At 45.5% G+C, this 16947-nt stretch overlaps 1 protein-coding gene across 9 annotated transcripts in view; it reads left to right on the top strand.

The window, feature by feature from the left end:
• The window catches only part of LOC109475561 (tripartite motif-containing protein 2-like), an 82394-nt gene extending 70343 nt beyond the window's left edge, over window positions 1–12051 (top strand). For all 9 annotated transcript variants that reach the window (XM_019776232.1, XM_019776231.1, XM_019776233.1 and 6 more), the window contains one exon: window positions 9978–12051. In XM_019776232.1, coding sequence (XP_019631791.1) covers window positions 9978–11959 — 1982 coding nt within the window. In that variant the 3' untranslated portion in view covers window positions 11960–12051. The remainder of the gene's footprint in view (window positions 1–9977) is intronic.
• Window positions 12052–16947: the final 4896 nt, after the last annotated feature.

Consider the following 16947-nt stretch of genomic DNA (forward strand, 5'->3'; position numbering starts at 1 on the left):
AGAAAGCCATGGAACGTGGGTGGACGTGTCACGTCGTGTGATTTGACAAGTTCCCCCACTCGCTTATGAAAAACGTCCTGTTTTCGACGTCTGACATTCTATCTGTAACCGGCACAAATGTCCTAGTCGCCGCACGAACTGCAACAACGTATACCATTTCAAACCGTAAACAGCCCTTACTCACTCAGCTATTGCATTCACCCCATGAAACTGGCATGTTTTTAGGTACTTTGATACAATAATAGAAGCATCAGAAATCATTTACCGGATACTAATGACAGTTAGATTGGCAGGGGGTTGGCTTTAATCGGCGCATCTCTAGCTGCTGCAACTAAATCCTGACAAAAATCAATCCGTCATCCTGTCCGTTGCTTCTCTCTGTTGGTGCCAGATTTCAAGGACATTGTATAAAGTAGGTCGGTGTTGAACGGATAAAATGAGAGCTCGATCAGATGTCATCTCACTATATTTGACGTTAAAGCGCCTCATTGCAACATTTTGGCCGCAAAACTATAAACATTCCAGATAACGCAATCTGTATGTAATTTACACCTACCACCACTTTCACTATTAGCTTATTATGTGCACAATTTTGTGAAGTTTTCATTTCCCCGTGTCTATATATACATTCAAATAAGTAGGCAGTGAACCTAATAACTATTTTACATGGTTACACCTATCCCGTACGTTGGAGAATATCCAAGTGTACTATTCTGCATACGCCAGCCCAGGCGCCGTGCGGTGAATATTAAACAGCCCGTCCAGATATGCAGAGGCACGCGCTATCTGTGGGGTCAGTGACCTTCAGGTTTTGGGTCGGCCGTGCGCCGAATATGTCATAAATCGTTACAGAACATTTTTCTCCTGAAGTACCAACAATTTTCTGCCGACATTCAAAAACTACAAATCAAGACTTCAACTAAAGTACCCTTGGATTTATATTTGCTTTCCTTCCATTGATACTCTGAAGTTTGGTGTCGTCTCTAATTTAAGGAATGACACTTCTTTAGAGGTACGTGACTACGGGTGACATCTGGGTATGTGAAACACACATACGTGCCTCCTGGGCGCTCCAGGTTCCGACCTGCACATGTTTATGTTAACATAACGGATGTGACTGTAGAACAGCCATTATTTCAGCACCATGGAGAGGTCTGGAGTAGCCCGCGGGAGTGGCACGGGAAATTGTTGTGTTTTCTGCACAATTTGAATACGAAATGTTATTGTTTGTAATCAAGCCATTGGCTGAAATCTAATTTGCATCGGTTACAATCTGGGTCACCCATGAAATAAGTGGTGAAATTTGATTTCCGTTGGTGATGAAAATACGACAGTGTTAGTCTTGTAACTGTGGTCATTGTAAGGATAGTCATGTGGACATATTACTCGCAAACCGCCATATGTGAATAAGTGTACACAAGAACTGGATGGTTTGCTTAATAACACCCCGGGGTATTCCGTCTTGAAAACGTGGGTTTCCTTTGAGACTGCTGCGTACACCATCCACTCCGCAGCCCGTATCAGTAGGGGCCATATCAGTCTTCAAAATGAGGACAAAGATTCGAACCTCCGACCTTGGGATCCGGTAGCAGAATTGCTAGCCACTAAACCATACGCGCTTCCAAACCACGGCACGTCTCTGGGCGTCCTCATAATCCAGTCCGCCAATCCTGGTGCACGGCGAGGTTTAACATATCTGGGTCACGCGGTGACAAGATGTATTCCACTTACATGTCGTCTGATCCCATCTTATTAGGGCCATGTTTGACTTCGATTTGTTATTGATAAAATGTCTCCCTATGCCCTCCCACTTTTTTTAGATTCCATAGCCCGATCATAGAACAGAGATGCGTCCTTCTTGATCAGCAAATATTTTTAAAAAATGACGTTAAAACTTCTTGGCTTTACCCACTTAAAACGTTGTCCACAAGCGGTGAATATGCACGTAGTTAGGTAGCTCCCTTCCCGAAGGCGTAGCGTTAGTGAAATTAGTTGAGCACGGTTTAATGCACAAAGCAAAATGCCGGTTGTTCGATGTAAAACACTATTTCAAACCGAATAAAATGTGTGTACAATTGAAATCAGAGTAGAAAACGAGATTATAATGTAATATATCGATTTGTCAGCAACTCCGCATACAATATCATGCTATGTTGTACTTTTTAATGCAATTAGATAAGACTAGATCGGTGCATCCCAAGTGACATCTTACTAACTCAGTTACTCCGCATACCTCCTGTACTCCCATGAATTACGCCCTCGATTTTGGCAACCTTCAACTTTTCAACACGAAACAAAATTACTCCGGTGAAAAAGGCCAATAACTTTTGACACTAGCCCAAATCTTTCAGGAAGCTTCCCCTTCATTTGCTCCTTTGAAACCGAAGAAAAATCGATGGAATCGAAGCCAGTGCCAATCACCGATCACGCCGCCTTTTTAGGGAGACAAGACCCGCCAGAAAGATGATCGGTAGGCGGTAATCTCATGTCAAGAGAAACTCAAATACAGGAGTTTAATTCTGCCTTTCTTTTCCTTCCTTCAAAGGCACATAAAAGTGAATTACAGCCCACGCTCTTGTCCAGAATGTAAAATGCCTTCAGCAATTGCAAGCTTGATCGGCCAGAGGATACCAACACATTTAGCTGATTGCTTCAAATCGATTTTTGAAGTCCGCTGTATTTTCGATCATGTCTATTAAATGTTTCTCTCATGGTGACACCGCTGTTGGATCTACCCCAGGCTACCAAGAGATCGGCATTTTCTCCGGCACAAAAATTATGACGAATCATCGGATAGAACAACAGCCTTTCAAGTCCGGGTGCGCTGAGTTTAAAATTAGGACTAATTCACCCTGCAACCCAGTACCACGAAAAGCACTCCCCATAACGAAGTTTAACCGCCGCCCCTCGCCCATTTCCCCGGCTTCCCGTGTCACCAGAACGGGGTGGAAGGCGGACAAGCAATTCGCCTGTAGATTCGCTGGATTATTCTGCCATGAGTTATCTCAGAGGTAATTGGGGACAACACTCGTCATTTCGAATCAGAGGAAGGCAAAATCATAGCAACGGGGATTAGCAGAGAAAGGTACGTAACGGTATTTGGGGCAATCGGCGCATCTGAGCGCTGTATCCGCTGGATTAGCGTCTCCGAAACGTTCCCGATGTCATCCAGATGGGGAATTCTTCGTCTTATGGGGCAAGGTGCGGGTTGTGGGGAAACGGAAGGGCCCCGGTACGCTCATGTCGTTACCGCCCCACGCTAGGTGCTCACTGAGAGGTTTCACCGGTGCCTGCGGTCCGGAAAATAGGTGGAACGTGGGAGTTGTTACAGTTCCTAACCTGTTCACCAAGATGTATTCTCCGTCTCAGTCGAAAATGATTACCTAACAAACACCTGTGCCCCACAGTGAGCTTCCGAGCGCGAACCTCAGGAATTTTCTCTTTCCAAGTCTGATAGAGTTCAGAGCATTTTTCCAAGAAAGCACCGGCTTCCCACAGCGAGTTTTAGGATGATTGTTGTTCAGGTACACGGTGATTTATAAGGGTACGACGTGACTGGCAACGCTAATAGATCCTTACATAGAAGCACTGCTTTCTGTTGTGAGATTTTACAAAGTACTGGATTCTGAAAAACACTCCTTTTAGGTTACGACGTCTAGTTGGAACCGTCTGCAGGGTTTAGTAAGTGACTGTGCTCCAGTGGAAAACAGGTGGCAGGCACGTTCCTACGCCCGCCAGTCGGGAGCATGTTGACCCGTCTCGGCTGAGACGCCTGTGGAATATTGGGGAGCTGGAGGGAATGAAATTACACGGCGTCAATTAGCTTCTCCATTAGCAGATCCGCCCTGACCCTTGACATCCGTCAGGATTACCTATTCATATCGGGGAGAATCCGTTTCACGTCGCAAGTCAGGGGACCAGGTGTATTCGATGGAAACCAAAGTAGATGTGAACAATTTCCTGTGAGACAAGAATGTCGTTAGGATGCAATAGCATTTTCCTACAATGCTTAAGCTAATCATGCAAATCTAGGTACCGCAATAAAGTACCCGCATTTTATATAGTATCTCGCCCTGTTTATCTCCTCCGCTGCACGTTCCGTCAGACGAATTCAGGTCTCGTATCTTCCGTGTCTGTTCGGTTTTGCCTCGCCGGCGTGCCATATGGATATCATTACCGAGGTATGGATCAATCATAATGAAAAGGGAAAGATTAACTATCGCTTCGGGGGCTCTCTGTTACAACTAAGTCCGTCAAAGACGACCCTCCCCCGCAGCATTGCCGAACGGTCCCCCACTTCGATCTGCTAACACACGAGTGTGAGCGGGTGGGGCTGTCCGGGTGGATGGCTCGTCCCCACAGTGTGACAGTCCGCCGCCGTGTTCTGCCTGGCCTGCCGTACAGAAGCCTGGGACCGCCGGCCACGTCCGTCAGGGCACTGATTTAGGATGCGGATCTGTTGAGGAGGTGATTTGACGAGGTAAGGCGTTAGAACGGTTATTGAGGTGAAAAGGCCAGCGGGAAAATGACGCTTCCACCTGCCGCTATAAATAATCCGTGCCCGCCGCCCAGCCGGGAGGAGGAGCAGCACCCGGAGGCGCCTCACGTCACCATCACGCCGCACACCAACCGTGTCTAACACTGACTTAACTTCGCATTGCCAGGTTATCGCCGCGACATAAATCGGTATGTGGCATTACAGACTATATAGTGGGCAACCCAATTTCATAAACCCCGTCGAACGACTGCTCTGTCCATCAAATCTGCCGTTAGTGGACAACTTCGAGCATCGCCATATGCCTTTTCCTGTAGCATATTCAGGTCTGTTAGAAACAAAATCGTTTTCAATCATTTTGATACACGCTTAAATGCTTTTTTGCTTGCCTTTCATTTGTGCATGGATGAGATTGATTATTAGTGACGACTAATCAAGGGGACAGGATAAATTGGTGATCCACCATCTCAGAATGATGCTGCGGGCTGAAGTAAAATTTGGGGGTCTCGAAGGGGCATGCCAAAACCCTATGTCGTTAAAAATCACTGAGAACTATCTCGCATTTTTTCGGGAAAGGGGATGCGCCATAATCCTGTTGTCTGACATGCGACTGGACTGGACACGGAATACTTTGCAGACCCTTTTCCCTTTCTGTAAAAGTCTTTCCGGTATTTGATAGGGACCCAACGACACCCTCACGCCTCGGACCGTCATTTGGAGATCGCGTGACGTCAGCCCCTATGGACGAGATCTGAACAAAACACTTCACTGTAAACATACGGGACTGGGTGCTTAAGAATTCATTACCAGCCGTTTTGTGCACGCAGAGGAAGAAAGAACCAGTCGGCACGTCCGTGGATGTGATTAATCGGTCGGAAGAAATCACCTGGATTTGGCCATAAATCCATAAATCGCCTTTTATTACCCCCAGAACGTTCATGTCTCTCAGTGGTTAATTGAAATTACGTGACGGTATGGGGTAGCTTAATCATCACATTCTTTTACACCAATATCAATGTGTTAGCAATAAATTTCCTACAAAAATATAGTCCATTGTCTGTTTACGTCCTTGACTTCCATCTATAATTCAAAGAGGATTCTCAAAACGGAAGCATTCTAGCGTAAAAACATTGGTTCACACTTTGCATGTCCGTTCACATTTGTAAAGTGAAACTAACGCTGTCTTTCATCGTCAAGTAGACTTGTGAAATAAATGGACCAGAAGTGATTTCGAGCTCACAATGATAACTTACCGTGCTGTCTTTGTTTCGTAAGAATAGTACATCTGATTCAAGACGGAATGCCCCCATGATGCCCACACATGCACAGTAGGTAAATCCCACTAAATCTAAGACTAGACAAAAGCGCGTCTTCTCCCAAAGAACTAGACTTAAATAAAGACCCGTTTAAAAAGCCTCCCAACGTTGCCAGTGTTAACATTTATCCACTCGCATCTTAAAGAAGAAATCTCCCATTCGCCGCAAAATTGCTTCTTCTCGGACGAGATTACCGAAAACGGTTTTGAATACCGGAAATGGCAGGGGAAACTCCCGGAAATAGTGGGGCTTCCGGTTCAGGCATCAGCAAATTACGAGCAATGGCCTCCTCCTCAAGATAGCCCATCTAGCTCCGCTTTATTATTCATTTATAGTTCGCTGTAAGCAATCGGCCAGCAGAAAATGAAAACCACAATTACACAGGAAAGTACTTAATTGGCGGACAAATCTGAGAGGAAGAATTGGGGAACACTTTTGTTGTTATGGTAGCTCCACATGTCTAAAACAATCGCTACTACCCACTTTGTATTCACTTCTTTGGTGACTTTGAAACAACTTGGAACAAGATCTAGACAGTGAAACGGTTTGTTGATGTGATGCAGGACTTCCATCGACTCTTCGACTCTTATCTTAAACTGTCTGCTCATCCGCAGCCCAAAGCGTAGAAAACCTAGGCATGCGCAACTCGATATAGACGAACGTTGATCCAGTGCTGACACTGTGTGATGTATGAAGGTACTAAATCGCCAAAAAGAAACTTCATGTCGTGTTAGAAAAATAAGCTACTGTATCCTTCCGTCATCTTTGTAAACCTGCACTCGAAATGAAAACCCCAGAATCATTGTTTGGCTAATGGTAAATGTTTTTGAGCATCGATTGTCTAGAAGCATACACAGATATTTCTTTCCAATCAGTTATTGGTGTCGGTCTGAGCAGACTGTGTTTGCTTTTATAGTTTTGTTTCTACAATTCTGAAATCGTATGTCAGATGATTAGGTAGTCTATCGATGTGCTACAGCGAGAGATCACCAAATAAAGACGTTACCGAATCACCTTTTGCCCTGGACCAGAGGAATCGTTGAACCACACCCCTCTCCGCGTCCCCGCTCGATTCATGTTTCTCGGGTCGCTCAATTCTAGCAGATCATTGGAACCAGATCATCGATCGGAGTCTTTTCTAAAGGGACTACGTCACCGGCTCAGCTTTCCCCATTACCCCTGCTGCAGACGGCTCATGCATATCTGTCACACAGATCACCACGCAGCTGCACCCAGCTAGTCCTGAAATCCGGGGCCGGACCGGACTTGACTTGGAACGCTCCCAAAAGGTCAACTCAATATAGTACTTGATAGCTTATTTGGTAATGGTTTTACCTTAACTCCATTACGATTTACAGTGTGACTCACCCAGACACACCCTGGATATCGAGGACAGCATTCTGCCAGCATTTTCGTGAATGTCGGAGAACTACGTTTATGCATACATGAGTCCTCGGAATTTGAAGTGCCCCCTTCTACTGTACACCCATAACATTATGCCATTTGGGGGAGAATGGGACATATTATTTGCTTTATCACACTATCTCCCTTGATAACCCATTCTTGGTTTATGACTCAATCTTCCTTTATGGCATTGGGCATGGTTAAAAATGCGTTATTGCACATCCGCATCTTGGTAATCGTTCTGAAAACGTTTGATCACTAGTTATAAGATATGACTGGAAGCTTTAGAATTGCGGTATAGATCCCGGTTTGCACGTTAATAATATAAATATGTGAATGCCTCGTGTATATTCAGGCCTATCCATCTTTTGATTTAGACGAGTATTCTCGACACCCTTCTTTTCTTTTTAGATATTCTGTCAGAAGGATATGAAGGGAACTACAAATTTAAGCGCTCCGCAACTAGATCGTAATTTCTTACCTTGTACTAAGAAAGGATATCATATTTACAAACGATGGCACCTTTCTACAAATTATTCCCCGGGCACCCCGGAGCATCTTTCATCTCAAAACGGTGGCAACGAGTGTCTCGTCACAAAAAGGGTTCGCGACTTTGGTAATCTAGTTGAGCTGGAGATCATATGTCACACAAAAACTATTCACTCTCAATATTGCCTAAAGAAACGATGTCGAAATTGGCTCAAAAGGAAGCATATAAGGTCATCTATCGAAGATTATACACATATCGACGCGCTTGGATAGGATCTAATGGAAGACGGTGCCCATTTCAGACCTGTCGAGACGTATCGCCATATTGGCACATTCCGCTGTTATAGATTTGAAATAAAAAGCCGGAGAAAGAACCCACCAAATACACCGTATACTAGGAGTAACAGCATCGATAACTGGCATGTGGGTTAAGATAATAAGTAATAAAATGTCTATTGTACTGAACCGCTGTAGGTTGTCGGGTCTCGAGGGTCTCAGTCGTAAACAGCCTTGCTGACAATACAGTTCTACATGGGGCTCTTCACCGGAGGGATCTAGAGTATTATGATAATATGTAGGGGGAAACTAGGGACATCCTGCAAGGCCTGCGGCAATCAGCCAAACCACTCACGTCCACATAATCACAACTAGCGTTCAACTCAGTGAAGTCCATGCACGGAAGTGGCCTTCCTCCAAGTGCCTAACTTGACATCAAACACCTGCATTTCCAGACGGAGTAGAGATGAGGCCGCGGTGTATTTACACGGAACGAGCTGGGACCATCTCAAGCCTTGGACCCGCATACACAATGTTATGACATGATTTACATAAGCTTAAAATCAATAGTGACAGGCAATGGTGCGTGCAGGGAGATGGTGACCGGCAGCCCCTCTTCAGGTTGGAATGTCTCCCGGTCTACTTCACGATTTGCACGCTACTGATGGGACTTGCAATCCTTCCGGCCTTTGTTAAGATTGCCAAACCCTCAACAGGAATAAAGGACGTACCATACCTATCTATTACCGTCTGTTTAAAGTCCACCCCAATTACCCAGCCTTTCCTTATCTTCTAGATCCGCTAGTCAGATCTGAATTCAAACACACCATCTTTTAGAGCACTATATTTGCGCTGATATATCATAACACTTTACAAAACTAATCCTGGCTAACGATCTTCCGTAAGTAGGCCTGGAGAATACGGTAACCAACTGTCCCGTACACCGAACCACTGCAATCAATCTGGCAATATAAATCAATTCTAAAATCCATAACAGATGGCGGCAAACAGAAGATTATTTATGACGAATACGGCCTATCCGGAAACGTTTTTTTCTCCCTTGGGATGAAGGGAAAATTAACATACATGAGTGCAGAATTTCCCGGCTTTCGTCTGGTGCAGATAAAAGACGCTCTAAAATATCAATTTGGTAGCGCCTCGCTCTGTCATCATTAAGCTGGATAAGTGCAGGCGAGTTGTAATGAGTAGGACATCATCGGGAGAGGATGATCTGTCATTTAGCGCTAACCAATACTAAACGTCTTCTCGGTGCATTAAAGGGGGTCTTACTGGTTCGCTTGTTTTCAGATAAAACAAGAAATTGGTGATTTCAGACTTTGGGAAGTATTTTGTGTTTTCATGACATCTAATTCCACAGACCTCCAGGAAGTGTTTTAGGGGTGGGGCGGGGGAATCTTATGGTATAACTTCAGTTACTAAACCGATTCCTCCACATACCACCCCCTTACACCCACCCTGCGCGTGTCTTGTATTAAAACAGTTGATAACATCGTTTTGTTTCTGCAAATATTACGGTTATTTTCTAGAACTACAGTTTTAAAAATCTGAAAGCATATGGGTAACGTGGATGAACATGGTTAATTTTAAAGCGAACGGACTTTACTGACACAGTTTTGTAATCAATTACTCTCCTGGCAATTATCAAAGGGAAACTATATTAATTATAGGGAACGTCCCTACCGAAGGTCATGTGTGATGGGACAGCCGTCGACTCTCAAACTGAGAAAAACAAATGTTTCAATGTGATTGTCTATTTGTTTGCTTGTTGTCCCCTATACGTTAGTGTACTTAGGACCAACTGCCTCAGATTAACTGACCTGGACAAACCTAAAACTTTGTCATGTCGCCAAAAAGTACTCGTGATAATGAAAAAAAAACCATCCGAGTTACAGCAAGAAGGTGTACTTTTTAAACCTTGGTTATAGCTTGGTGCAGGCATGTTTGGTAACAAGGTCTCTTCTTGTGTGTTTGTCCAGGCCAAGCGGAGAAGCAAGGGCAGACCCGGGCGGACCTGTTAAGCAGCGTCAGCGAGGACTTCCTCATCTGCCAGATCTGCTTCGAGGAGTACTCCAAGCCCAAGCTGCTGCCCTGCCTACACTTCTTCTGCGAGAGGTGCCTGGTGAGGTACGTGGCCGACCGCTCGCACAAGTTCGAGTGCCCGACGTGCGGCCAGGAGACGTGTCTGACCGAGAGGGGCGTGGCCAGGCTGAAGGATAACTTCTTTATTTCCAATCTGTGCGACACTCTGTCTATGCAACGCGGGAGGGTCAAGGAGAAAAAGGTGTCGTGTGCAATCTGCTCTGACGAAGACGCGGAGGCGACGTCACGGTGCTTGGAATGCGCGGACTTCCTGTGCCCGGACTGCGCAACCTCTCACTGTCGCACGAGATTCACGCGTGGGCATCACGTGGTCACTCTGGAAGACCTGCAGTCGGGCAGATTCGAGGAGCAGCTTCGCTCCAAACAGGAGGTGTACTGCGACATGCACCAGGGCGAGGTGGTGCGTTTTTACTGCGAATCGTGCGATAACCCCGTCTGCCGAGACTGCGTGGTGGTTGAACACAAAGATCATAAACACGCCGACATTAAAGACGTAGTGGGCAAGAGCCGACTCCTATTGGAGGGTCTCCTGAAATCTACCAGGCAAAAAATCCCCGAGTTTGAGTTCGCGCTTGCAGAGGTGCACCAAGTGCAGGAGATGAAGAAGTCGGAGAGAGATAGAGTAGAAATCGACATCAAGCAGAGAGCGAAGGAGCTGATCGCGCTGATTCAGCAACAGGAGCAAAGTCTGTTGTCGGAGCTGCACTTCATGTATTCCAGAGAGCAAAAGGACCTCGCCACCGAAGAAAGTTTTTTAGAGAAGAGTCTGAACAGTTTAAAAAGTAGCGTTAACTTTACAGAAAAAGTTCTCAAGTACGGGAACAACGAGGAAGTTCTGTCTGTCAAAAAGGAGATGGCGGATCGGTTATACAGGTTATCTCAGCGAGAACCCGAGCGCAAGATGTCAGACAGACTCTCCTCCAACCACTTAGTCTTCATAAGCACGCCTGGGGACACCCGGAGCATCTTGATGAAGGTGGGCTACATCAAGAACCAGGTTCCGACCAGCGCCATCCCCTACTACAAGTACTGCTTGAAGCCGGGGCCGGGCCAGAGCAAAAGCGCGCGACTGTTGCACCAGTTCGGCCGCAGGGGCAGTGGGGACGGCGAGTTTAACGGGCCCTACAGGGTAGCGGTGACCGCCGAGGGGCACGTGGTGGTCGGAGACCGCAACAACAGGCGGATCCAGATCTTCGACACGGAGGGGCGAATGAAGAGCAAGTTCCCGGCGGGGTCCTACTCCAAAGTCGCCGTCATGCACGACGGAAACCTTGCGGTGACCGATTCCGAGGGCAATATCCGGCTGTGTGCGCAGGACGGCTCGGTCATCAACGAGTTCAAACCCCCGGTGACGAGCTGTTACTCCGGCATCGCGGTGGACAAGCTGGGCCGCATCATCGTTACCGACGCCATTAACCACAGCGTCTGCATCTTCGAGCCGGACGGCACTCAGATCCACCAGTTCGGCACCAAGGGCTCCGCCGACGACGAGTTCAAGGCTCCTTCTTACGTCACGGTCAACAGCAAGAGTCACATCATCGTGTCGGACACGCGCAACCACTGCATCAAGATCTTCGACCAAGACGGGAAGTTTCTGAACAAGCTGGGCTCGCTTGGCACCGGAGACGGCCACTTCGACTACCCCGCGGGCGTGTGCGTGGACAGCAAGGACAACATCATCGTGTCCGACTACGGAAACAAGCGCGTCGAGCTCTTCCAGAATGACCTGAAGTTTCTCCGCCACATCGCTTCCGTGGAGGATGGCCTCTTACACCCGGAAGCAGTTGCTGTAACCCCGGACGGATTTCTCGTCCTAACGGACACGGGGACAAACGATATAAAGATATTCATGTACTAGAGCACGGGAAAGTATTTGGCACCATATGCAAGCTTAACTATGTGATGTACATATTACCTCAACATATGCAAAAACAAACTTAACTACCGTGAGAATACCCCACCGCCAAGTGCCAAGAAGGCTCCTCGCGCCATGGGAACGGGAGCGCGGGGGAAATTACACTGGGAACGAGTGTCATGACGTCAAGCAATAATCGGGTCTCGCTTGCAGACACACATCGTGCTATGGTGGAAAAAATACGAAGAAAACTTGACCGGACACTTCCCCAAAAGTGAGAAAGGACTTCTGAAGGGAAATTCCGAGGTTCGACACAGAGAGGTTTACAAAAGTCAAAGACTAGCTCCAAGCGGGCACACCTAAGATAACGATACGACACGGATGCTGAGTACCAGTCTTGTGTTGCTTGCCGTTTCTACGCAGTGCAGCGCGCTTTTTTCTATCCAGCTCCATCTTGTACACAGACCAGCCCCTTTGTGAATAGGTATGGGTGAACCCAGTAGAGATAGGAGTAAAGATATAGAGATACCAGATCTTACTCGTACCAGCCTATTTAGAAGATATTGATATAGAACAGACTAGATGAAAACTATCTGCTTCAAAACTATTTCATTGTATCAAATATGCAAATAATGTACGATTTACATACATATCATTTCTATGAAGAATCATATAGTGGAGAATCAAAGCTCGCGTCATGGTAAGGAAGGAGAAGCTAACTATGGATACAGTGGACGGCACCCGACTACCCAAGGAGTGAACTCCTCCATGTGAGAAGTTGCCCTGTGTAAACATTCTACACGGACAAGTTAACCTACATGCCAACGTCCATGCACACGGGATCAAAGAAACACCCGCCGCGCGTAGGTGAGAGCGCCATCCCGACCAGGACCACGAACCGGTATGTATGTGGTGCAAGTTTCCTGTAGCCGAGCGGTTCCAACCCAAGCCCAGTGGAAAAATACGGCATGTACCACTGTTTCTGTAGGTAGAACCCACCCCCACCGTTAGTTTTCCTACTTGTGGTCTTCCCTGTAAAGTAACCAGAATGAAATCTGCCACCCCCTGTCAACCCTCTGTTGAACTGTCAATCAAAGCAACGAGACTGATTTCAAAGTATTGTACGAAACTTTTGGTACCGAAAATTTTTAAATCATTGTGGAAAGGGTAACGATCCTTTTTGTTAACCTGATAGATAATTAGTCACCCGTTTTTGTTACATAAAGCGACTGTGATGTTTGGCCCCAAATGATAGATGAATATGTCAAAATGCATCTAAACATTGTGAGAAAAACAAAGTAACAACGTTGCATGTAGGGGTACACGCTGGAGAAGTTTGGCGTCTTCCACGATTGTTTTTTTTTCAAGCACGTGCAGTAGGCATGACAGTCACGTGCAACAGGCATGATACTTCCATGGTGCTGTAAATAAGTTATGCATGTGGTGACGTCACTAATTTCTCAGGAAACTTGCGTCTAAAAGTGTTATGTCCAATGCAAGGCGTTTGTAAAAGCTATTGTTTTGTGTTGTGTTGTTGAACTGCATGGGATAGGCCAATAAGCACCTTGCTGGTAGAACAGCCTATGGGCTCTGTAGCGCCTGACAAGAGATCTATCAGGTTTTACTGAACAGTTCTTTGTCATATTCTTATAGATTCAATTTATCGATTTTCATTTGTCAAAAGGGGCGTTCGCTCTTTTGGGTCCTCTTCATTCTTCTCTCAATCACTCTAGAATTCTTACCTGAATCGTGTCCGAGCTGACAGTCATCACAGCGAAGCCCCTCCCCAAGTATTCTACAGTAGCATATTAGTCAATGGGGAGACGTGTCCTGAACAATCTCTGATGCAAATGTACAATGAAAGTACAGAATTATTCTATCCAGTTATACAAAGGAAATTTCTTTAAAGTGGCTGGAACGACTCTGTTCAGCCAGGCACGTATAACGGTTGGCCTCCATGCCCCGGGTAGTTTAGATGACATTTGCTGCAGAACAGGTGCTATGGCGCAGCCAGTGTTCCCCGTCTTCAGTCATTTGCCAGAGGAGGGCCGGACGAACCCATGATAGGAAGGGTGTATATGTGTCCTCGTCAGATTGCCGATCACTTTTATACCTGTGGACCTGTTTTATACGCTTCTACGTATGTGGCAAGACCTGAAATACTAAGGAACTCCTTCTTATTTTCTTCTTTCAATGAAGTATCAAGGACGCCTGGCGAATGTTGTTAACCAATTGTCCAACTTATGGGTAACATGCACTATACGAGGAACTTTCAATGAAGACTAAGATCGTTATAACGTTGTTACCCCCTCCCCTATCTAGACCGTTCGATGCCGCCTGTAGAGTATTCAGACATTTGGTCACTGCTGCGTTCCGTTGATGATGATAGTCGTAACGAGACCTTAAATTTAACACTGTTTAACACTATGTTGTTATCAATGGGAGGTAATCAGCTGCAGCTTGTAGAGCTCACTCATACTTGTTGTATGGGGGTCTTGAAAAATTACAGCAGTTCGCGAAGAATAAGACTCGAAAATGTTTATCTCTGCAAAGTGATTGACTTTGTCACAAGATACTGGAAATCCACCTGAAAAAATTCTCCATGGTGTTAGAAAATTCTCCTTGAACTAATGAACTAATCAAGCTTTCTAAAAACATTCTTTCTTTTCCCCATGCTTGCTTTGAAATATCCAACCCATCAACTCTAACGCCAATAACACTCCATAGTTATAGCCAATAACAATGGTTCGCTCAGACCGAAATTGCTAATTCGATAGCTCATCTACAGTCGACTCACACTCACAAGCCTTGAAATAACGTTATTTTTCCCGACCCGCTCTCAAAACGTGAAAAATGGCACAAGTGGTGCTATGCTATGTACCGTTATCACAGATTGGTCTATAGTGCCGCCGTTTACTATTTGTTAAGAGCAGCCTACTTTAAACCCACGTATTTCTTTCGATTATCATACAAATTATCATTTCGCTGTTGGAAAATATTGCTTTAGCTATAAAAAAATAGTTTGTTATTTCATATCAGCATTGTAACCTTTATTCCAATGTAGGCAAGCAATAACAAATATCAACAAGGCCTGTCCCTGGTGCTGAAATATGTCCGTCAACAACACAGGGCGTAATTTCTCTACTCATTTTTATTGGCATCTCTCTCTAATATCAGTATCTTCCTCAGGCAATACTAACGTCGTTTGTGTCTGCAGCACATAGATTATATTCAGTTTATAGCCGCTGGCAATCCAAATGAATTATGGACCATTATGTACAATGTACATTCCATCACAAATTTACCCCGGCAAAAAGATTGCGTTTGGAGATAGTGCTGTATGTGAATGATTATGATGACTTTAAGCATCTAATTATCTAATATACCACAATAGACAGATATCAACCGATATCAAACGGTAACAGTTCCTTCGATAATAACGATAGTTTTATAGATGCAATACTACCAGTACTTGAATGACATATTCAGCATTCAAAAAACTGATAGTACCCCAACTGTCTGACTTGATGAAGATATTTCTGTCTGGTTTTTCTGGCGTGAAATATGTCGTCTATCACAATGTCCATTTTAACTTAAAACAGAAGACACTAAATCAGCCTAATGGCGTATAGCGCCGGGAAAAACACAGAGTCCCATCTGTCTGACACATCACTTTATTAGCCAGAGAAATGGCTCAGGATATCCCGCGGTACCACCATATTAATTACCGGCCCGCGCCGGCCGCCAGGAGAATTCGATTCTGCCGTTATTTGCGAAGCTAATAAACCTTCATTCGGTCAGCTCCTACAAGCAGCTGGTTACCTCCCGGGGGGCTCACTCTTAACACGGGCATGCAGGGTTTTTAGATACGCTTCGCCGAACACGCCAGTGCGTTTTTACGTCCCCGCGGAACGCCGATTGTTGCATGATTGACCATCTCCTCCAACGGGATGCATCTTTTATAGGAAACCCTCAGTTCTGCTGCCGACCTATGTCGACCGTAGCGTGCTGAGATGTATGTATGTACAGAGCATATGCGGGGACACTATTTTTGGACTCTCCTTAACGTGGCAAAGATTCTGTGAGTGATCTTCACCGTAACCAGTAGCAACCGCTGTCCGCTGTCTCCTCAGTCGGCTCACCGGTCTGCCAATCAAAACCTTCAGGAAATCGTGAATCCTGCAACAGTCGGCGCGCCGCAACAAAAAAGAACAACTTATGCAAATATATGAAGACTAGGAATCTCTTCACGTCTGTACGATACCTACTGCAACTCTGCACTTGTATTAATGCATATCATTCCTGTAAGGAAGGAAGACCTATATGTACATGTATGTCGGCATGTATATATTATCGTATCAAGACCCATACCGGAGGGCTTGTCCTGCGTATACATAAACATTTGTACATAGAAACACCACGGGGGCAATACATTCAGGGGCCAGAATGTGATATCGACGTGCAACGACTCTGGCTACGAGCTCGTCATGGAAGTTGCAAGTTTCGGATACGTCAAAGTAGATTTAAATGTGTAGGAATGGGAAAGAAAAAAAATCATACATACCGTTTTACTGGAAAAGTCGTATCTACATAGTACAGATGACACGGGCGTGCGTCGTGTTTATAATTAGGATGATAGGGTCATGAAGAGAGAAACAATTAGGCTTTTGTGAGCGTTACATATCGATATCATGACCAGTCCCCTGATGTGAAGTCTAGCGAACATTTTGTGTGACGCGGATCCGCGCTCGGAGGTAGCGTTTGTACATCAATACTACTGGAGAAGGAATCAATAAACAATATCCCAGAAACCACTGCGGCGGTGTCCGGGTGATGTTTGTGTGTGTGTCTGTGTCGTACCTTCCAGGTAGTTCATTTCTAAACTTTAGAAGGGGGTTGCATTACATTGTATTTCATATCGGCAAGGAAAGGCTATTTTCTGGATTTGGAAGGAGGAAAGAAATTGTTGCGAAATGAAGGCAGTGTAATTG

This window comes from Branchiostoma belcheri, unplaced genomic scaffold, assembly GCF_001625305.1.
Source record: "Branchiostoma belcheri isolate BF01 breed outbred unplaced genomic scaffold, Haploidv18h27 scaffold34, whole genome shotgun sequence".
Lineage (NCBI taxonomy): Eukaryota > Metazoa > Chordata > Leptocardii > Amphioxiformes > Branchiostomatidae > Branchiostoma > Branchiostoma belcheri.